The 24,126-nt window shown below is 38.3% G+C and overlaps 1 protein-coding gene across 11 annotated transcripts in view; it reads right to left on the minus strand.

Annotated features, from left to right (window-relative positions):
* LOC102436717 (integrator complex subunit 6-like) overlaps positions 1 to 24,126 on the minus strand; it is a 62,352-nt gene that overhangs the window by 9,183 nt on the left and 29,043 nt on the right. For 2 of the 11 annotated variants that reach the window (XM_014458147.2, XM_014458167.2), the window contains exons 7-13: positions 23,013 to 23,176; positions 20,315 to 20,467; positions 15,908 to 16,040; positions 4,552 to 4,646; positions 3,442 to 3,552; positions 1,045 to 1,263; positions 35 to 158 (exon numbers count right to left, since the gene is read on the minus strand). In XM_014458147.2, the coding sequence (XP_014313633.1) occupies positions 35 to 158; positions 1,045 to 1,263; positions 3,442 to 3,552; positions 4,552 to 4,646; positions 15,908 to 16,040; positions 20,315 to 20,467; positions 23,013 to 23,176 (999 nt within the window). Of the gene's footprint in view, positions 1 to 34; positions 159 to 1,044; positions 1,264 to 3,441; positions 3,553 to 4,551; positions 4,647 to 6,832; positions 6,924 to 15,907; positions 16,041 to 20,314; positions 20,468 to 23,012; positions 23,177 to 24,126 lie in introns of those variants that run through there. The other 9 variants (XM_023757720.1, XM_006082058.3, XR_002830390.1 and 6 more) reach the window with 7 other exon arrangements.

Raw genomic sequence — 24,126 nt, forward strand, 5'->3', positions numbered from 1 at the left:
TTAATCAACAAAAATGACTTTTGTGTTCATTTACCTTCATCTAGTCCAACAATAAAATTGTGTGTTTTCAACAGATTGGATCTCATTCTGGTTAACTGGTCTAAAAGACCTCTACGTGAAATATCATAAGCATTTCTATATGTCTGAGGTTTCAAATCCTATTTGAAATGAAACAAATAATTTTAGTTATTCCTGAGACTTTTAATATAGAAATACAATTCTTAACCCTCTTAAAATCTTAGTAAAGGACTCTACATTCACTAAAATTGACTACAGTAGAATTTTCCCAGTGGAAAATTTATACTTGCTGGCCTTGTTCTGAATTCTAATACACCCGCAAAGTATTCAAAACCACTGGGAATATTATTTTTCAAGTGTGTCATTTAAAACATCAAATCCTGAGATTTATTCCTGTGGCAGCCTTGCAGGCCCACTGCTTAAAATATAGATGTGTTCCTCTGGCACCATGGAGGTGAGCTGCTAGGATCTCCCCCCAGGAAGCAATGGCTGCTGAGAAGAGTGCCGTTAGTGGGGCTTAGGGCTCTGCTGCAGCATTTGAGCTGAGGCCATGCTCTTCCCGGGTTGCTCCCTGCCAATGACTGAGAATTATGGGGGATATTAGGCCTTGGCCAGTTCTGCCCAATGTGGACCTCCTCTATGGGAAATCTTGGTGCCAGAGGTCCCTGTTGGGCTGGCCAAGACTTTTTCCCAACTATACCGAATGTCTGAGGCTCTTCATAACCATTTTTCCTTTCCTTTCCCCCTTCTTCTCACAGGTGCTAGGTCAGCAGTGTAATCTGAAGGATCTCTGTGCTTACTACTATTCCCTCTCCCCTTTACCTTTCACAGACATTACCTCCTAAACATATCTTGTACATTTAATTCCATATCAGTGTTTGCTGGCAGGATAATTCCTAAACTGGTCCATCAATAAATATAAGATCCAAAACAGCATTGTAATTATTTCAAAACTGAAGTAATGTGAGAGACACAAATGTGTCAGACAAGTTCAAACAAACACAAACTATTTATGCCATAATTTACCTTGTTTAAAAGCCCTACTTGAAAGCCAGCAAATTCTTTGGTATTCAATTCAGCCAGTCTTGACGAAGTTTCCCCTATGATTTCTTTCAATAGTTTTCGGAAATTTTTATTGTGAGTCAAGGACATACCACCTCCAGAATGATTTTTCACTTTGATTCCAATTTCCTGGGGAGGTTTCTTCCCCACTGATGCTAGAATTCGTTCTGACTCTAGTTTGGTCTAAAATGAAAGTACATAGTATGTTATAAAAAAATCTGTATTATCACTGTCATTTTTACTACTTAAGAAAGATAATACTTTAAGAACCCCACAGAACAATTTTTAATTGCAAATCACAGAAAAACGGGTAATTAAACATTTTCCTGTGCTTCTCTGTACTACCACTGCAAACAGAGGGGGGGGGGCTAGAAAGACAAATAATACATTTTTTCATTTTGTCTTATTTCAAAACTATGATTGAATCATGGAGGGAATGGAAACCATGCATAAAAATTACATTCATAGACATTTAAAATCACATTTTGTTATTGTAAAATCTAGTCTACATATTCATTTTGGACTCTGTATTTATAAATGTAAACTAGTGCTAAAATTCAGATTCCATAGATTGGTTTTTGAAAAAAGACACAATTTAGTTTTAATATTGAACCATGCAAAAATTAGTGCTTAATTTAACAAATATTACCACGTAATTACTTTGTAATATGTGCTAAATGTTTCTTACTAACTTACAACAAAAGAATATTCTTAGTAAACACTATTATACCATATTGATAAATAGTGCTTGACTGTATTATAACAATATATTGGGCATATTTTGTGGTATATTTGAGATAGTTCAAGAAACAAGTGACAGTTATTAAATTAGTAATTAGGGCTATTTTAAATTAGTAATGATCTTTTCTTTTTTTCTAAAAGATGAAATACCACCAATGTCCAGTAAGCTCAAAATAATTTTGATTTTTGTGTGGTTTGGTTAGAGATATTCATTAATTTTCCCTAATTATTAGAATTAAGTATGTTTATTTAAAAAAATTAAGTCATTAAATAAGGGATAAGAGTAAAGGAAGGGTCTGTTTCCATAAATGATCCTGAAAGCTCATGTATAAAACTACACAAATAATATATTCCAGAAGGCCCCAGAACTTTCATGAGTTTGAACTCTGTTTACTATTCTTCCTAGTGGCCACATCCTGCTGACATAGCCTTAAAGGCCTAAGGTAAACATCAAATAAAAATATACAAATCAATAGAGCAATAAATAAATAAATAAATAACTCATAAAACAACATTAACAACGAAAAAATATCAGCAGAAAGGAAAAGGGGTTAAGGGCACACTTGATAGACTAGAAATCTGGGTTTGCCTTTTCTTTCTTTGTATTTATGAGCACACTGGACTGGTGAGAGCTGGCAAACTCCAGAACATAAAGTTTTTTGCCAGTTCCTACAAGGTGTGTCAGCATCCCAAATTGTGGAGGCATTTTGGGTCTTTAGTGAAAACTTTTACTTTTTTGCTTACTATTTTCTGTTTTTTAAAGGTCTAACTTCCAAACATAGTGAACTTGAAGTAGTCACTGCAAACGCTACTACTGTTCCCTACCTGGGAATACATTTGTGCATAAGAAAATAAAGCTGCTCCATAAATTTGTCATATAACATAACACATTTATATGGCAGTAAAGCTCTAACTCAGTAGTTCTCAAACATTTCCACACTGCAAGAATGGGCTAGGTAGAGGAGAAGTATGATAAGTAGGGGTGAGTGGAGGATGAGGTACTAATAGAGAGGGGCAGGCAAGGGACAAGGTGAATAATGATAAATGAGGTGTGGGTATAAAGTAACAGATGGAGGGCAAGAAGAGAGGAGATTGAACTCCACTCTTCAGGTCCCCTTGGGGCCTATCACCCTCTAGTATGAGGAACACTGGTCTCATCTCCCCCTCTCCAAGAAAAAGCATATGGATATTTACTGCCTCAAAACTAATTTCTGGCAAGTCATTTAATCACACCATGCCTCAATGTGCTGACCTAAAAACAGGGATGCTCTACCCCAATGTGATTTGAGGAGAAACTAAGTTGAGAATAGGCAAAATGTGACCCATGAAATAATTCTGTTAAGCCTCTGCCCCTCTAAGGCCACAAAATATCAACCAGCTTGTGGATAGAACAAACTGGCAAGCATAAGGAGAAATGGCACAGCATCAGATGATACTGACAGACCTTTCATTGCAGTTTAATGGTGAAGCTAGAAGCCATAGAGAATCACATTAGTACTAATCCATAAAGTGTAGAAATATATACACATTTAATTTGAAAAATTACAATTACACTAGAGAATAAGGAAATGCACTTCTGAGGGCAAAGGATTTTTGTTTGTTTGTTTTTACCAATACTACCTGTTGGCTGAGTTTTTTAAGGTAAGAGATAACACTGTAACTAAGTCCACAATCTAAATTATCTGATATCAGATTTGGAGCTCCCATCATCCTTAGTGCTTTCTTTAATGGCTATAAGGAAACAAAATACACAACAGTAAGAATAGAATAAATCTTAAAATACTCAAAGTTCAGTTATAAGGGGCAAAGGGACATGATTCATTTCTTAGAAGTCAAGGTGCTGCACATAAAACCAAACATGGAACATTAAAAAGTGGCAATGAAAATAGCAGAGAAGTAAGGAGCAGAAAGTAAAAAAAAAAAAATTAGAAGAGAGTGGGATAAGAAGAGCAAGTAACAAATTCAATTAGGTAAATTGCTTTTAGTCTTAATTCTCAAGTCATAAAATTATTTCATATTCCAATTTATTGTGCACCCCATTCCTGCCATGGTAAATAATAACACACCCCAATTTCTCCTCCCAGTGACACCAGATACCATGGTTCTGCCTTTTCACCTCTAGAAACTTGACTTAAAGTTTTCCACATCTACCTCTGAAATGATTTGGATAACTCTTGATTTAGATTATGTAGCCAGTTCAAAATCATCATGAATATGTTTCTCAAACTGTAAAAATCCAAATGAGGCCAAGTAATTTTTTTACTTTTTTTGGATTCCCCCACCCCCGCCCGCAACCCGCCTCTGCACCAGTGTCTCTACTTGATGCAGTAAGTAAGTATAATGTCTTCAGAAAAAAATTTCAGAGGGAAACTCCACATGGATAATTTCTAGAGTTAAAAAGGGAAGTTGATATAACACATAAATCCAGACCTATTCTTAAATTCCAAAATTACAACTTCATAAGGTTAATTTTTAATACGAGAAATACAGATGTGCTTTATGAAAATAACCATGGCAGTTAAAGGAAGTAAAATAAACAAAACAGTTCTTTTTGTGCCACTATGACATCTCCAAGCTCTTACACATAATTTGAGAAAACAATGGGACACAAATATTTATAAATTCAAAAACTATCTTATTTCAGGGGTAAAGTTTTTGGTTAATTGACATTTTTTTGTGACAAGAGTCACCACTGATAGAGTTAATACATATGTACACATAAATACATACTAATAGGTAATATGGAGGCAGAGTTTTTAAGTAGCCATCAAAAGCCTGTCGCCACTTCAGATTTGGCTTAAGCTTGTGAACTTTAAACAAGTCATCTGTAAGAGAAAATCAAATACAATAATACATTATGCTAGTTCCAAATATTAAGATCTAAATCAAGCAACCCACATGTATTATATCATTTCTTAGGAATCTCAAATTTTGATTATATTAGATGAACTTTTCATTGGAGTTTATTTGATTGTCTTTTTTTGGGCACTATTTACCAAAATTATATATAGTATTTTTCTAGTATTTTCTAGTATTCTAAATGAAATAAATTTCCAAGTTACATATTTCTCTTTTGTCCACAAAGCTACATAAAATATAATATTACAACACTAACTGATCCATGTGAAATTTTTTTACATATTGGTAACTCTACTGTAGTAATTTCCACCTGATAGGGAATCCATGGTCACTGGTTGATGGCATATTCCCTTTATTCGAATAGAGAATGTGAAAAACAACAAAACTGAGCTCATAGATACAGAGAACAGATTGATGGTTGCCAGAGGTGATGGTGGGAGAAATGACTGAAGGTGGTCAAATAATACAACTTCCTGGTTATAAATAAATCACGCAAATATTAAGTAGAGCACAGTGACTATAGTTAATAATACTATGGTGCGTATTTGAAAGTTGCTAAGAGAGTAGATCTTAAAAGTTCTCATTGTAAGAAAAAAAATTGTAACTATGTATGATAATGAAAATTAACTGGACTTACTGTAACCATTTCACAATATATACAAATATTGAATCATTATGTTGTACACCTGAAACTAATATAATGTTATATATCAATTATATTTCATGAATAAATAAGTAGTGTTATACTTTTTGCTGAAAGGCCAAGGTAATAGACTTTACAATGTATATGAGAACAAAACTAAGACTCTAATTTCTAGGTAATAATGGCAAGTTCTAAATTATGTTTTGGATTCTCAACAATCAGCTTATACTTTGTTAGTCATATCTCCCCTCTCTTCATTTCTCTGATTTCAGTGGTCAGACATTTTAAACCAAACTTTGAGTCTCTCAAATACTACTTAAAAATTGGGTGCCAGATAGGAGGAGGGTTGAGGGGATGGATGAAAAAGGTGAAGGGAATAGGAAGTACAAATTAGTAGTTACAGAATAGTCATGGGGATGTAAAGCATAGGGAACATAGTCAATAATCCTATATAATAAAAGCCTAATATGCTAAGTGTCTGACTGTTCAACCAGTTGCCATGATGCGCACTGACCACTAAGGGGTAGATGCAACGACCAGTAAGTTAGCTTGCTGCTGGGGTCCGGCCGATCAGGACTGGGCGAGATGGGCTGGACATGCCCTGGAGCCCTCCCGTGGTTCCTCCCTGGTCCCAATTGGGCACTGGTGGGGTCACTCAGCCTGGCCTGCACCCTCTCACAATCTGGGACCCGTTGGGGGATATCAGAGAGCTGGTTTCGGCCCAATCCCCACAAGCCAGGCCGATGGACCCCACCAGTGCAGTGCACCGGTCCTCTAGTATTCTAATAGCTATGTGTGGTATCAGATGGGTATTAGATTTATTGGGATGATCATTTAGTAAGTTATATAATGTCTAATCACTGGGTTGAACACCTGAAACTAATATAATATTATATGTCAACTGTAATTGAAAAATAATTATTTTTAAAAATTGATGACTAAGTGCCCATCAACAGATGAGTGGATTAAAAAAAACCTGTGGCACATCTACACAATGGAATACTATGCTACTGTAAAAAAGAAAGAACTCAAGGAGACAAAATGGCGGCGGAATAGATGGACGGGTCCCGAGCCTTGTCCCAGAGCATATAGAATGAGAAACTAAATCAAATAACATCCACCCTGAATTGGTGAAATAGACACAGCTGGTGAGACAATTTACAGCCGGGAAGGGCAGAGGACGCCTGGAGAACAGTAAAATCAGGGATCTGGGCTGTAGAGAACTGTGAGACCCCCAAGCCCAGAGGGTCAGAGGGAAACCGCACGGCACTGAGGCTGCATCCCTTGTGACAGGCATAGCGTCTGACTGTGGAAAGGAGGTCCACAGGACTGCTGGTGGCAGGGGATTCTAGATCTGGGTCCACAGCCATGATAGACTGGATGGCTGCCCAAGCTGTGCCATGCTGGAGGGAGAGGGGCTCACAGTGGTGCAGCTCTTTCTCCTCTTTTTGGTCTTTGTTTTTGTTCGCTGAACCTAGTTCATAGGACCTTTCAAATACAGACACTCACCCGTGGCTGAGGTGCAGGTGGAGGTGCGGACTTGTGGAGTCTGGGGAGAGGCTGGGGAGAAGAGCAGGTTGAGAAGAGGTGGCCGGAAGTCAACAACTTAAGTAAGAATCAAGAAGAAATAAAGAGTGATATAACTGCAATGAAAAACATTATGGAAAGTTTCAAGAGTAGAGTAGGAAAAGCAGAGGACCGAATTAGTGAATTAGAAGAAAGGGTAGCAAAACACACCCAAATTGAACTGCAAATGGAGAAAAAAATTAAAAGATAGGAGGAGAGCCTAAGGGAACTATGGGACAACATGAAATGAAGCAACATACGAATAATAGGGGTGCCAGAACAATAGGAAGAGGAACAAGGGTTAGAAAACCTATTTGAAGAAATAATGTCAGAAAACTTCCCTGATGTGGGGAAGAAAAAAGTCACACAAGCACAGAGAGTCCCAAAATAAGATGAACCCATAAAGACCCACACTAAGACACATCATAATTATGATGGCAAATGATCAGGACAGAGAGAGAATCTTAAAGGCTGAAAGAGAGAGACAGAAAGTTACATATAAGGCATCTGCCATTAGATTATCAAATGATTTCTCAACAGAAACACATTAGGCCAGAAAAGAATGGAAGGAAATTTACAAAGTGATGCAAAGCAAGGAACTGAATCCAAGAACACTCTATCCAGCAAAACTATCAATCAAAATTGAAGGGGAAATCAGGAGCTTCACAGATAAAATAAAGGCTAAGGGAGTTTATCACTACCAAGCCAGCAATGCAAGAAATGCTAAAGGGAGTGATATAAAAAGAAGAAATAAAAAGGGAAGAAGGAATACAAGCACAAAAAATGGCTACAAACAAGTACCTATCAATAATAACTTTAAATGTAAATGGACTAAATGCTCCAATCAAAAGACATTGAGTGGCTGAATGGAAAAAAAAGCATGACCCATATATATGCTGTCTATAGGAGACCCACATCAGAACAAGGGACTCACACAGGTGGAAAGTGAAGGGATGGAAAAAATATCTTCCAGACAAATGGAAATGAAAAAAAAAGCTGGGGAGCAATACTTATATCCGACAAAATAGACCTCAAAATGAAGACCATAACAAGAGGTAAGGAGGCCACTTCATAATACTAAAGGGATCGATACAACAAGAGGATATAAACCTGATAAACATATATGCGCCCAATGCAGGAGCACCCAAATACATAAAGAAAAACTCCTGGAAGATATCAAGGGAGTGATCGACAACAATACAATCATAGTAGGGGACTTTAATACACCACTGACATCACTGGATAAATCCTCTAGACAAAAAAAAATCAGCAAAGAAACAGCAATCCTAAATGACTCACTAGATCAGATGGACTTAATTGACCTCTTCAGAACATTTCACCGCAAAGCCACGGAATATATGTTCTTCTCAAGTGCACATGGGAAATTTTCAAAGATAGACCACATATTGGGTCACAGGCAAAGTCTCTCCAAATTTGAGAAGATTGAAATCATATCAAGCATCTTCTCAGATCACAATGGCAAAATATTAGAAATAAACTCCAATAAAAACAATAAAAAAATTAAAACACTTGGAAGCTGAATAGCATGTTATTAAACAATGATTTGGTTAACAAAGAGAAAAAAGAAGAAATTAAAAACATCCTGGAAATGAATGATAATAAAAACAAAACAAACCAAAATCTATGGGACACAGTGAAAGCAGTCCTGAGAAGGAAGTTTATATCTCTACAGGCCTACCTCAAAAAACAAGAAAAATGGTAATAAATCATCTAACTCTACAACTTAAAGAACTAGAAAGAGAGCAACAAGCAAAGCCCAGAGTGAGCAGAAGGAAGGAGATAAGAAAGATCAGTGTCCATTGGTTAGGCTTATATGTATGCATACAAGTCCTTTAGTTGATCTCTCCCCCTTACCCCCACCCTCCCCTACTTTCCCTCTGGGGATTGACAGTCTGATCCCTGTTTCTCTGTCTCTGGATCTGTCCCTGTTCATCAGTCTATGTTGTTCTCTATATTCCACGAATGAGTGATGATCTCACTCATTTGTGGAATATAATGAACAACATAAACTGATTAACAAAAACAGATCCAGAGACAGAGAAGCATCGATCTGACCGTCAAACCTCAGAGGGAAGGCAGGGGAGGGTGGGGGTAAGGGGGAGAGATCAACCAAAGGACTTGTATGCATGGATATAAGCCTAACCAATGGACACAGACACCAGGGGGTGAGGGCATGTACTGGGGGGTGGGGGTGGCCGGAAAGAGGTCAATGGGGGAAAAAGGAGACATATATAATGCATTAAACAATAAAGAATTAAAGAAAAAAATTGATGGCACTAGTAAAAGCAAGTAGAGATGCTAAATTGAAGTTTAAATTCTGCACAACTAAATATGTTTCTTGAATACCATGTGCATTAAAACAACTAAAGATATTTTTTATTTTTTAATCTTTATTGTTCAGATTATTACAGTTGTTCCTCTTTTTTCCCCCCATAGCTCCCCTAAACCCGGTTCCCACACCACCCTCTGCTTACCCCTCCCTCACTATCCTCATCGATAGGTGTACGATTTTTGTCCAGTCTCTTCCCGCACCCCACACACCCCTTTCCCCCTGAGAATTGTCAGTCTACACCCTTTCTATGCCCCTGATTCTATTATATTCACCAGTTTATTCTGTTCATCAGATTTTTTATTCACTTGATTTTTAGATTCACTTGTTGATAGATATGTATTTGTTGTTCATAATTTTTATCTTTACCTTTTTCTTCTTCTTCCTCTTCTTAAAGAATACCTTTCAGCATTTCATATAATACTGGTTTGGTGGTGATGAACTCCTTTAGCTTTTTCTTATCTGTGAAGCTCTTTATATGACCTTCAATTCTGAATGATAGCTTTGCTGGGTAAAGTAATCTTGGTTGTAGGTTCTTGGCATTCATCACTTTGAATATTTCTTGCCACTCCCTTCTGGCCTGTATAGTTTCTGTTGAGAAATCAGCTGACAATAGTATGGGTACTCCCTTGTAGGTAACTGACTGTCTTTCTCTTGCTGCTTTTAAGATTCTCTCTTTGTCTTTTGCTCTTGGCATTTTAATTATGAAGTGTCTTGGTGTGGTCCTCTTTGGATTCCTCTTGTTTGGGGTTCTCTGTGCTTCCTGGACTTGTAAGTCTATTTCTTTCACCAGGTAGGGGAAGTTTTCTGTCATTATTTCTTCAAATAGGTTTTCAATATCTTGCTCTCTCTCTTCTTCTGGCACCCCTATAATTCGGATGTTGGTTTGCTTGAAGTTGTCCCAGAGGCTCCTTACACTATCTTCATATTTTTGGGTTCTTTTTTCTTTTTGCTTTTCCGGTTGGGTGTTTTTTACTTCTTCGTATTTCAAATCTATGACTTGATTCTTGCGATCCTCTAGTCTGCTGTTGGATCTCTGTATAATATTCTTTATTTCAGTCAGTGTATGCTTAATTTCTAGTTGGTCCTTTTTCATATCCTTGAGGGTCTCACTAGATTTCTTGAGGGTCTCATTAAATTTATCTATGGTTTCTAGAAAATTCTTGAAAAACCTTATAACCGTGGTTTTGAACTCTATATCCAGTAGTTTGCTTTCCTCCATTTCTGTCATTTGTGACCTGTTTCTTTGTCTCTGCATTTTGGCTGCTTCCCTGTGTTGGTAGAGTGGCTTTGTGTGCTAGGTGTCCTATAGGGCCCAGTGGCTCAGCCTCCCCAATTACCTGAGGTGGACACTCTTAGTGCACCCCTTTGTGGGCTTTGTGCACAGTCTTGTAGTTAAGCCTTGATTGTTGTAGGTATCACTGGGAGGAATTGACCTCCAGGCCAATTGTCTGTGAGAATCAGCTGTGTCTATGGTGGGAGAACTGTGCTGAAGACACCCTTAAGGTGCAAGACTTCCTTCAGTGGGGTTTTGGTGCTCACTGAGTCTGACCCCTGAGTATGTCCCTTATGGATCTGAGGAGTTGTAATCTGGATGGTCCCACTCTGACCACTGGGTACACTGGCACTTGGATCTCTAAAGAGGTGCTAATTTAGCCTCTGCCTGAGGTTACCCAGCAGGAGCTACGGAGAGATCTGCAGATTCCTCTTCTTTGTTTGGGATTTGGAGGTGCCCAGATGAGGCCCAGCTGTGAAGCAATGCAAGCTGCTGTGGGGTCTTGGGCCTTTTTTGGATGTTCTTGGTCTCTCTGACCCTGCTGCAGTTTATTAAGTAATTTTAGATTGCAAAGGGCCAGGCCATTCATATGCAAAAGCCTCTGTGCACAGCTTGGGTGGGGCGGGGTCTCAGGGAATCAACAGGGCAGAGCAAACAGCTATGGCTGATCCTCAGCCTTGCCCTAAGAGGTCCCGGGTCTCAGTGTCCTGCGGTAATCACTGTAAGCACCTCTGAGAGAAAGCTGCCCTCGAGTTCCGACCGCTGCCAGACAGTCCAGTTTCTCCCTGTATGAGTCTGGGTCCCCAGAGACTCGCCCGGAACTGGAGTTCAGGGCCATCAGAAGCTTGTGTCTCCCTCCAGATTGAAAAAGACAACCACGTTCTCAGTTGCCAGCCCTTTCTATGCGGGCCTCCGTACCTCTGCACTTTACTTCCGCACCTCCTCTGAGTCTCAGTGTGCTTTCTCTTTCCTTCTAGTTGTAGACTTTCCACTCAGCCAGCCTTCCTGTGGTTCTGGATGATGTCCGTTTTGTCTTTTAGTTGTATTTTTGAAGTGGTTGTACGAGACAGCAATTTTAGGTGTTTACCTATACTGCCATCTTTGTTTCTCTTTATTTGTCCTCTTGGTTTCTCTCTCAAGATATTTTCTTTAAATAAGCAGATACCCCATCTTTTCACATTTAAATTTAATTTTTTAATAATGTAAATGCATTATATACACCACATGAAAATTTCCAAAACAGCTCACTATTTCCTTCTGATGGTAAAAAAATATATATTTCTTTTCTGATATAATAATTCAAAATTGATATCCCCAGACATCAACATGAACCTGCCACACTTACTATAAATACCAAAAATATTATAAATTCTACCTTTATTTTGTTTCTTCGGGTTTTATTGGCTCCTATCCAAAAACGAATGCTTTTACTTCCAATGACAAAACCATTCCTATGCCATATGCATAATTTCTCTACAAATTTATTTGAAATTCTGAATTATTTTAGTTATTTACTAAATTTATTTAGTAAATATTCTGAATTATTTAGTTATTTTACTGCTATAATAAATTATTCACTCCTGTTGAGACTAATTTAAATGAAGTTACAAAGTCATAAAGTGTGGGGTTTTTGTTCTTTTGGAACAGGGTAGAAAGAACAAAGAAAAAGATCTGAAGAGACTGCTGGCTCACTGTAGAATGCAGGTCTTTTTTAATGTATATTTTTATTGATTTCAGAGAGGAAAGGAGAGGGAGAGAGAGGTAGAAACATGAATGATGAGAGAGAATCATTGATTGCCTGCCTCCTGCACGCCCCCCACTGGGAACCGAGCCTGCAACCCAGGCATATGCTCTTGAGCAGAATCGAACCCGGGACCCTTCAGTTCGCAGGCCGATGCTCTATCCACTGAGTCAAGCCTTCTAGGGCAGTTTGCAGGTCTTTTAGAGACCATTCATATATTGACAGAGGAATGAGATATCGTGTTATACTGTGTCTTTATGTGAAGGCTTCTGAGAATTAGGCAGATTTTGGAAACTAGCTGACAAATTTAAATACCACAAGACTGGAGAGACATTTAGACATAAATAGATTAGATAATGAGAGTCAATAATAGTTGTAATATTTCTAACAATGCAGATTGCAATGATTCCACCCAGGAGCCAATTTAGTCTAATTATTTCTTGTTGAATTCTTTGAAACAGGAGTGGGAGGAAGAAAGAATATTTTCCACAGTCTAAATTAAGAGTAGAGATCTATTAGGGTGACAGTGCTTTAGTCACTTTCTCTATAGCTCAGATAATGATTTCCAAGGTATTAAATTTCCATTCACATGTAGTCTGTAAGAGGTTACAGTAAAGATGTCATAAACAATTAGCTAATCAACATTTGAAAGACAAGAAAGTGAGTGTAGAAAGAGATTAAAATGATACTGCCAATACCCCCAAAACTACTGACTCATTATCTTCCAGTTCCTTTCTCCCCATTTCCCACTTGGAAGAGGAGGAAGATGTGGGTTTGAGTCCAAACTCATCCACATTCTTAGCTGAGTGAGCTTTGAGAAATTACTTCACTTTTTTGTGTCTCCATTCCATCTATAAAATCAATTTAATAACTGCCTTACCACACAAGATTGTTCTGAGAACTAGATTATGTACATGAAAACACCACATACAATGAAAAATGGTGTAAGCTGTAAAGCACTAAATCTATAGTGATTAATACACATAAAAGTATATGCATTTATTCTCTTTTGCTCCTCCTGGTCTCAATGTGGATCTAAAGTTTATTTTTTACACAAGTCCCTAGTTCTTAATCTAAAAAAAAACAACAACAAAAAAAAAACCCCAGAAGAATTGAATGTGATATACAGGGTGTTTCAAAAAAATGTATATACACTTTGAATCATTCTAAAGGCAGTGTTTATTAAAATACATTTCATTTTCAAAATGTAATAGAACCAGCTGTTAAAGTGTGTATACATTTTTGGGACACCCTGTATTTAAAAAAAGTTGCCGTTAATGTCTTAAACTCTATAGTTATTGGTCCTCAACAACAACAAAAAATCCTAATTTCCTAACTGAGAGATAGTCTTCTTGCCAATTATGATAATCTGGTTACCACCCTACTAATGTGATTGTTATGGTAGTTCATTGATCCAATTAAGCCTCACTTCTCTATCCCTAGGTAAGTTTAATGCTTCATTACTTTAGCTACTTTTGCTGGAAACCTTGAATTGATAAAGAAACAGAGGTCACCTTTTTGGAAAGTTCTGGTATTATGTAGTAATACAGTGATATTTCTGGGCATTATGCAGTGTATGTGACTTAACTTGCCTTTTTACTTAATGCCCTGCCCACTAAAAGTGCAAAACCATCCTGTATCTTTATATTGTATCTTTAATATGAAACAGTGCCTTCAAGGGCTACTAAGATAGCATAGTTATTAATAATGACAACAACAACAATAATAATGCCAATAGCATTATTGAGTACTTACTATTTGCCACATGAGTTATGTAAAGTTGACTGTATTCATTTAATCCCAACTAAATCCCTTTGAGGTAGGTACTATCATTCTCACTTTACAGATGAAATAACTGAGGCACAAAGCTAGCAAACAGCAGAGCCAGGATTCATAGCAGAGTAGCTACACCCTAAAGTCCATATACTTAAACATGGGAGCCGCACAACCCAGAAAGTGAAGTAATGGTGGAAATGTAAGGAGTGTCTATTTCTGAACCTCAGCATGAAACCCAAGTTTGGGATTCATGGGCACAAGGACCTTTAGCCTCAAAGAGTGTGAAAAACTCTATGCTTCTTAGAAGACACAGATTATAGAAAAGCCTGGAAATGGATATTTGAAGCAAAAGGGAAGAATGGGAACTGAGTCAAGGATGGGATGGCCCTGAAATGACTATGTGGGGTTAGGGAAGGGGGAGAAATCAAAGAATCTTCTGAGGTTTCTGGTTTGGGATATTTGCCAAGGGATCACGATTCTCTAGGCAGGGCTGGATTCTCAGTGTTGCAGGTTAAGAAGGACCAAGAACAAATGCCACACATGTCTCTCTGGTGTTAGAAGACATTTCAGAGAGAAGGAGAACTTGGCATTTGGGGAACAGAGTGATACAGACTAAGAGGTAACCAGGAAGACATTGTCAGGATTTGACTTTACATAGTGCTAGGGAGTCTGGGAATGTGGCAACTTAGGCACAGACAGTTGAGGCAAAGGAAGAACTGAATGCTTCCTCTTAACCATTATGCTATGTCCACATCTGACCTCTATTACCTGTAAGATCAGCAAAGACCAATTTTAGAGGGTGGGTCTTGCTTTTGTAAAGTGCTATATATCTCAATTTCTGATGGAAGACCAGCTATTCTAGTTAGGGGCATTTTCATGTAATAATTTGGAAAGCAGATTTAGTTTAGACCGAAGATGAAATACTGGAATTCAGCCCATAATAGTTTTAAAGAATTTTTCCACTGTCCTATGGTAATGAGAACACCTCCACCCCTTTGGTGTCAGTAGAGACCATGTGGAGAAGAGTAAGGAGAAACTGCTACTTCTCCCATCCAGAGAGGTATCCTTGTAGTGAGGACCCAGAACTGCTATCCCTGCACAGCAATAATAAGGAGCCTAAAGAGCCCCTCCTTTTGGGTGTCAACAGGGGAGGCCAAGTGGGGAACCTGGACTTCTGCCAATCTGGCACTAATGAGAAAGTACCTCAAAATCTCTGCCAGAGGAATGTGAGAGGAAGCAAGCTAAAACAGAAGATTTAAATAAGATCCACAAAATCACAATATTGAAAATGTTCCGATTTCATCTGGAGCATTAATCCCAAACAATGGCATTTTTTGGCTCAAACTAGTCTATGAAAAAGGCAAGTGCACTTAAAACCGGGGGTTGGGCCCGGCTGGCATGGCTCAGTGAACATTGAGCATCCACCTATGAATCCAGAGGTTACGGTTTGATTCCTGGCCAGGGCACTTGTCCCAGTTGCAGGCTTGATTTCCAGTGTGGGGTGTGTGGGAGGCAGCCAATCAATGATTCTCTTTTATCATTGATGTTTCTATCTCTCCCTTTCTTTCTGAAATCAGTAAAAATATATTTTTTTAAAATGGAGGTTGGGAGGGAGGGGTGACAGCATTGGACCTTGCAACCTCAAGAAAAGTGTAAGAATCACACACCAAAGGTTAAGTGTCTCTTCTATTTGATCTAAAGGCAACAAAAAGAAAACAAAACAGAACAGTATGCAAATTCTATCCTTTCAAATGAATATTTAGATTTTTTACATATTAGGTATCAATTACTCTTTGACTACATTTAAGGTGCTTAGCCCATCATGTATTTTTTGTTGTATTTTAAAGATGATTAAATAGGACATACTTTACTTACCTAAAAGAGGGAGTAAAACTGGGTAGTTGTAGGGCATCACAAAGAGGTTTACACAAGTTAAAGTTGTACTGGCTTTTAAATAACCAAATGGATATCCAAGTTCATTGTATTTTCCACTGCTAGTAACAAATACCTGAGAATAATATGAAGTAATATACAGTTATGACAATATGGATTTTATGTAAAAGCAAACTCATAGCAATATTCCATAGCCACATCTATGGCATAAGTTAATTGTAATTTAAAAATGGAAATAGTGCTTTTAGCTTATGGTTATATCAAATATATCATACTAAATAAGAATGTTCAGATCACAATTCTTTTATAACTTATATTAAGAAATGAAACTGTATATGCAATAACCATTCAGAGTTTGCAGTCTACATCAACAGTACCCAAATATTTACTTGGTTAACACAATGGAAAATAAGGCTGCAACACCACTAAGTGATACCAGCCATTAAAACAAATTGACTTCTCAAAAGAAGTGGTGACTAGAGTAAAGACTTTTAGGAAAATGGAAGATGGCCCCATGCATAAAGCAGGCAATTATAAAAACACAGCCCTTTTAAAGGATTATGCTAACACTTTTCATGTGTACTACTATTAAATCTTGCTCTACTTCCCTTTGATGCCCTATTCCCCTACCTACTATTCATTTTTGATCCAATAAGTATTTGCTGAATAGTCAGGCACTGGTGGTAATTATTTTGAGGCAGGAAGAAAATGCTTTGGTTCATTCTGGAAGTCATTTATCTTGTAAATTATGCTGGTAGAACAAACATTCAATAATTATCAAAACATTAATCTTTATTACATATGGCTATCATCTTATTTTTTATTGATATTCTTGATTTGATATATATTATATTGTCAGGTCCCATACACTTGATATGCTGGGCTAGAGTCCTCTAGCAAACATGTTTTCTCTGTGTTTCATGAGTCCTTCAACAGGGTTAAGACAAAAGTCAAACCCTAATGGTAAACAGGATCCATTTACCTTGCTAATTCTTGGTACCAGCAATATCACCTACCAGTTCACTAAATTCTTGCTATATTTAGTTATAGCTAAGAATAAATCCTTCCTATGTAATTTATGACTCCACAAAACAATTGCTAAAACATGACTCATCTACTAGATTTTGTCTTAATTTGAAACTTAATAGGAACAGAAAACTGTAATAAAACATGTTGGATTTCCCCCTATTTCCCAATTGTGTATAATAGAAGAGGGGGAAGTCATCATCCTATATAATAAAAGGCTAATATGCAAATAGATCGAGTGGTGGAACAACTGAACTTGTCACTATGATGTGTGCTGACCACCAGGGGGCGTGCGTGGAACATGGTGGGCATCGGCCATGGTGGGGTGGTGGAGCAGGTGAGCTGGGGTTCCAGACCAAGGTGGGGCACCAGTTGCTGTCATTGGGGCAAGCCTCTGGTGGTTATTGAAAATTCTTTGCTCCCCTGCGCACCACGGTCCTGCCCAGCGCTTGCACCTGCAGCCAGTGCTGGCCCCGCTCGCACCCACTGTGGGCACTGGAGCCACTGCTCACACCCGCTGCCAGTGCCCAGTGCTGGCCCTGATCGCTTGGCATCGTCAGTGGGTGCGAGTGGCAGCTGTCGGCCCCGATCACCCCTAGGGCTTCTCCACCTTCCCCTGCTCCCAAGGAGTGATCGGGGCCAGCAGCCGCTGCTCGCAACCACTGCCAGTGCTGGCCCTGCTTGCACCAGGTGCTGGCACTGGAGCTGCCACTTGCACCTGCTGCTGGTGTCTGGCACTGGTCCCGATTGCTCAGTGCTGTCAGTGGGTGCAAGCAGTGGCTGCCAGCCCCAATCGCCCCTGAGGGCTTCTCCACCTCCCTCTACACCTGAGGGGCAATTGGAACAGCAGCCGCTGCTTGCACCCGCTGATGGCACCAGCCCCAATCGCTTGGCACCATTCATCAGGTGTGAGCGAGGCTGGTGTGAGCAAGGCCAGCACCGTCAGCGCGTGGGAGTGGTGGTGGCAGGACTAGGGGCCATGGTGGGAGGGGCTGGCCGTCCCTGTGCCCACTGCAGCCTCGCAGCCCACAGTTCCTTTCAAGGTGCACAAATTTGTGCACTGGGCCCCTAGTAAAGGATAAAAATCTTACACACAACCAACAAATTACACACAACCAACAAAAGTCAGACCTATGATTCCTGAGAAAAGAAAAGCACTTTTTTTTTGTTCCTCTCTCACTTCTTTTCCCTCTGTCCCCTCCCTCCCTTCCTATCTTCCCTAATTTACCATAAGCCCCTTGAGTTTTTCCTTATCACCTACAGATTCATAAAATTTAGGGGTTCAAAGAGATCATTAGAGACCATCTAGTCTAGAAAAAGTAAATGTTGGGTTCAAAACCACATAGTTGGTGGCAGAGCTAGAGTTAAAATCCAAGTTTCCATTATGATTTTGCCAAATTTCCTGGTTCCTGGTTCATCTTATTCTTTTTCAGACCCACTAATTAATCACATTAAAACTACTCTAAACCAAAGTAACATAAGGTCAGGGAAAAAGGCATATGGCATATTTGAGGGGTGATGTAGGGAGGGAGGACAGGATTTAAGTTTCCCTGGAGTACATTTACAAGGAATGTGCTACACAACAAAAAGAGGGTTTATTTTAAGGAAAAGGTATAATTTATAATTGTATTTGCTTTTTTGCAAATTTTTTTAACACATAAATTTAAATGTCCTATCTTGACTTAAATTAGCATTCTGTTACCTGTATCCCTTTTTTCTGGTACATTTTGGTTGTATTTATTGAAATATAAGTATACATTCCAAAAAGTGCAGGAATTATAAGTATATAGCTCAATGGATGTTCAAAGTGAATTAGCACCCAGATCAAGAAATAGAACATGACCAGAAGCCCCCGCATGTCCTTTTCTGGTCACTACTCTGCAGCCCAGAGAAAAACCACTATCCTGACCTCTAACATAGTTAGTCAAGGAACCCTCAACTTTCTGGTGGACGGGATGACACTCCAACCAATCAAGCCATACCAGCCACACCAGCCACCGCTAATATGTGATCTTTTATGTCTGCCTTCTTTCATTCAATATTATATTTTTGAGATTGTTCTGTTTCTTGCCCTTTTACATCCTTGCTTTAAGCTTGTTCATTTTTTTCTACCCAGTTTTAGCATCTTTGGAGAATTTAGGTAGCTTAAAGACAACTAGTAGCAATGTAACATGAAACAGATTTTAGGATGAAACACATGGCAGTCTGAAAGTGTTCCTTGTATAAATAGACTCTAACAATTATTGATTTCTACATGGTACTATAGTTTAGAAATAGAACAAACATCCTTACAATGTAGGACTTCCTTATTACATCTAAATAAAAAGGCTGTGACTGCCATGTCTGGATTTTTACAAATCAAAATCCAAAGGTTAATCTAGTAACAAGCAAGCCCTTCTGGCTGAAGGATCACAATTGGAAGAGCCAATGATGTGCATTTGCTTTGTTCAAGTAAAATCGAAACTACTCACACCAATATGCTTGGTACCACAAAGAGTTTGATTACATTACACTAATACAGAAAGTAGTTTCAGGGCTTATGGCTTTTTGTCAAAAATATATTGTGTCCTGGCTGGTGTGGCTCAGTTACTTGAGCATCCTCCCAAGCACCTAGAGGTCTAGGTTAGATTCCTGGTCAGGGGACATGCCCAGGTTTTTGGCTCCATCTCCAGTAGGGGGCGTGCAGGAGGAAGTAGTAGAAGTTCTCCCTCTTGCTCTCTCTCTTTCTCTTTCTCTAAAAAATTAATAGAAACAGCCCTAACCGGCTTGGCTCAGTGGAAGAGCGCCAGCCTGCGGACTGAAGGGTCCCAGGTTCGATTCTGGTCAAGGGCATGTACCTTGGTTGTGGGCACATCCCCAGTAGGAGGTGTGCAGGAGGCAGCTGATCGATGTTTCTCTCCCATCAATGTTTCTAACTCTCTATCCCTCTCCCTTCTTCTCTGTAAAAAATCAATAAAATATGTTTAAAAAATAATAGAAACATATTTAAAAAAAACATTAATAAAGAAAAGAAATCTGTACTTCCAATCTGTTGTGCTTCATCTGCAGAAGTCATAGCTGAATAGAGTTACATCCCCCAGGCGATGAATTATAAACCTAAGGTCCTTTGATAGGCTTCCAAATCCTCAAATACACAAATTTCATCAGATTTGACTGCCATAAATGGCAAGGTATGGTAGGCTAATGATTCATATCAGTGTGAAAGTTTTGCTTGGTCCTATTGTTTATTTGATAACATTTTTGAGAAACATTATTAACAGATTCAGCCTAATTATTCCCAGATTAACCTTTGAAATTTCTTTAAACAATTCCCAGATCCAACAGTGGTTATAGATATTTGTCCAACAGGTAAGGATAAATTACCTGCCAGCAAGTATGGGGAGATTTTCGTTCCAGGATGTACTGAGTTAAAGGTGAAGGTTCAAGTTCATATTTGTCAAAGGGAAGTTTGTCTATTACCATTGGCTCACAATCTACACAGGAGAATCTCACAACAGGATGAGACGTTCGTGGAGGCTAAAAAACAAGAGGGGGGAAATATGTTCTGTTACAAGTGAGCTTACATTTCTAACAATTCTGCAACCCCCTTTATAAACCATCACTGAGATACAGACTAGTGTTTTGAGTAACAGGGCTGCTGATCTCCAGGCATCACCAATGGCTTCAGTGGGGGGAGGGCACTCTTTATCTATACCATCTACTTGGCAATGGGAAAGGGAGACGTAAATTATAATGCTCATAACTACAATTTCAGTGAAATAAAAATAAAACTGCTTTGAATATGTTTCAGGAGTCGTTATGATCTATAGGATGAACCCTGAATTTCAGATCTACTTTGCGACCTCCAAAAATTACCTGCCCTTCCTTCCTTTATACCATGAGGTTACAGATAGTCCAAACACTGCTAGAAAGAATAAATCCATGAAGTTTTCTAAGGAGGTAATGACAGAGCTAGAGCCACTAACAAACAAGATGAAAAATTGTAAATGCATAGCAAGGGCAAAATAGAGACTGAAAAGGAGTCAGTCAAAACTCCTGGGCCCAGTAAAATTTTTTTCCAGTTGAATTTTTACAGCATTTCTCACACCCACACACTTGCCTTGAATAGCTAGAGCTGGGGGTGCTTTTGGCTGTGCTGCAAAGGCCTGTGTGCCTGGGGTGCCAGAGCAGATTGATGGAGCAGCCATTTTAATAACATGTGTATCTTGTGGAAATGGAGAGCACCAGAGAAATGGCGGCAGCATGGACAATATGGAGAGAAAAGGAGTTAGGGCAAGTCCCAGGGACAAGGGTGATACATGGCTCTATGTATTCTTGCTGAGAACTGTAAGGCTAATATAAATAACAAAGCATCTCTGTTTCCTTCATATAAAGAAAAAAAACCTGCTCACTTGCTTTCATGACCGACAAACCTACAAGATGTTTTGGGAGCTGAGAAAAAGCTAAAGGCATGGTAACATGAGCTATGTTTGAATTACTTAGAATTTCTTTATTCCAGATTTTCCTTGTTTTAATGTTAATTAAACTTGAGAAATATTTTTGGTTTATTGATTTATAAGAAAGCAATAAATGAGTGAAGACCTGTCACTGGTAATAATGAAGTAACTTCATAACTAAAACATTCTTTCTGGGGTTTGAAGGGGCAAGAGATAACTGGGCATTGAGATTGGACCAGTGTGCCACCTTGGAACCCTGAGGGAAAGAGGAAAAGATTCACCCTCTCCCACAGCAGGGGCTGAAATGGTTCTTGAATTGTACATTCAGGCTTTTCATGGCCATTCCTGAAAAAAAAAAATGCAGGAGCCCAAATAATAGTAATTCAGGAAAAAATGTGGTTCATGTAAGAAATTTATAAAACTTACACTACAGATCAGTTAAAGCAGAAAGGTGCTAAACTGAAAGAGCAGTGATCCTTTTATGCCCCTCACTCTCCCTCATAGGGGGAGAAAGGAAGATGAAAGGGATAATTAAATTCATATCATTTCCCTTTTTACTTAGACATCAACCCTATCCTCAAAGCCAATTCATCTGGTACTAAGAACAACTATAATATCAAATCCTCATCTACCAAATGCAGTGAACAAAAAGGCAATTACTTGCTTAGAGACCATCTTTAAAACATTCCTTAATTACCCATAATTCAAAGGTACATTCCCAAGGAACACAAGCCCATCGATTACAAAAAGATGAAAAGTAGGTCTACAAAGTTCCCTAGTTATCTAATGACTCCCTGGGAGGAAATAAGATGACATCTGATTTGAATATGTTTCTAAACTTTATTTTTTATTGAATTTATTGTGGTGACATTGGTTAATAGTTATATATGTTTCAGTTGTACAATTCTATAACACATCATCTGCATATTATATTGTGTGTTCACCACCCCAAGACATGATCTGAATATGTTTTGAGAACCTATACAAAGTGTAGACTAAGTCCTAATTTCCTGAGGATATACATGAAAATCAATGCCAACACTTCTTAGCCATTGCTTTTACGATGTAAATCAAGTCAGTTGCTCTGAAATAAAAACCAAGTCACATATTGCAACAGCATAAAAAATAACAATGCCTTAACCTCTAAACGGGGCAGTTCAAATAGAAAAGACATCTGAAAGAAAGAATGCCAGAATAGAAAGTCTTCTCTTGCTTTTGGGTACAAGCTAGACTTCCAGCAAGAGATAGGCTAGGTATGGCTTAACAGTATCAAAACTATTTAAAATTAATCAGCAGCCTGGCTGGCCATTGCTCAGTAGTTAGAGCATCGGCCTGCCCACCAGAGAGTCATGGTTGATTCCCCAGTCAAGGGCATGTACCTGGGTTGCAGGTCTCATTCCCACCCCCATCAGGGAATGTGTGGGAGGCAACTAATCGATGTGTCTCCATCACATCAATGTTTCTATCTCTCTCCTTTCTCTCTCCAATTCTCCCTCTTCCCTTCCTCTCTCTCTAAAAATTAATGAGAAAAATATCCTCACTCTTCGGGTGAGGATTTTAAAAAATTAAAATTAATCAACAAATTGAAAATCCAGAAGGATGTTTGCCTTTTGTTTTATACTTACTAGTGAAGGTAAATTCTGATCTGGCCAAAAAGATTCTGGAATTGGCCAATGTCCAACAGGAACACCAGTCTTAGAGTTAGGTCGTACATAAATGAGCTTATGACAACTATGCCATGGTTGAGCAGCAAATGAATTGCTTGGCCTAGATGAATCCATAAGTCCATCTAAAAGTTAAACAAAAGACAGACGAAGGCATGATTTCTTTTTATAGCTGATGATTTTCTTATACAAAATTGTCAGCTAAAAGCAAAATACAAAACAGTGATTCATGAAAAATGGAAGTAAAAAGGTGATTCTGCTAGGATATCTGAATGTTCTCCTTATCAACTCTTTTCATCTATTCCATTCCTTCTAATCCAACATCCCATCTCCCTCCCATTCTTAATTATGACTAAAATAGGCAGAATAGGAAAAAATATTATAAAATTAGTTTTAAATTTTCTGAGATTTAGGCACATAAACACACCAAACCACTACAGTTCTTTTTCCAAATTAGGCAAATGAAATTGTTCACTCCCTGGTATAGTTTTACATTTTTCAAATCTGATAAAAATAGGTCATAAATTCCATTTAGATTTTCTTTATAATCCCATTTAGATGACAAAAGTATTCTTTACTAAACAGTTAGACCCAATCACCACAAAGGCAAAATAAAAACTATTCAATTCACTTAAAGGTAGAAAGAACGCCAACAAAAAAAAATCTATGTACATAGTTGTGAGAGAGAAAACAAAGCAAATGCACCAAGTTCCCCGTCATCATTAAAATTCCAAGGAAAATAGATATTGTATAATGCTGCATAATGTATCCTGAGTGCATTTTAATTATTTAAACTAGCATATTTCATTTGTCACCTCCCCAAACAGGGCAAGGCAGAGTTACATAACCCTTAATGTGATCATTCATCAATCTATATTATATTTGCAAAAGATATGTTTTAATTATTGGAGTGTCAATTTTTTCTCAATTATAAGTCATTTTATTTACTTATTTAAGTGTTACTTTAAACAACTAACTACTTTAGACCAAGAGATTTACTGAGGTATATGGAGCTCTAGGGAATACATGTAATGACTTCAGGGAAACAAGAGGTCCTCCACCCCCTTAAGTTAAA

The sequence above is a fragment of the Myotis lucifugus genome, unplaced genomic scaffold (genome assembly GCF_000147115.1).
Source record: "Myotis lucifugus unplaced genomic scaffold, Myoluc2.0 scaffold_2, whole genome shotgun sequence".
Classification (NCBI taxonomy): domain Eukaryota; kingdom Metazoa; phylum Chordata; class Mammalia; order Chiroptera; family Vespertilionidae; genus Myotis; species Myotis lucifugus.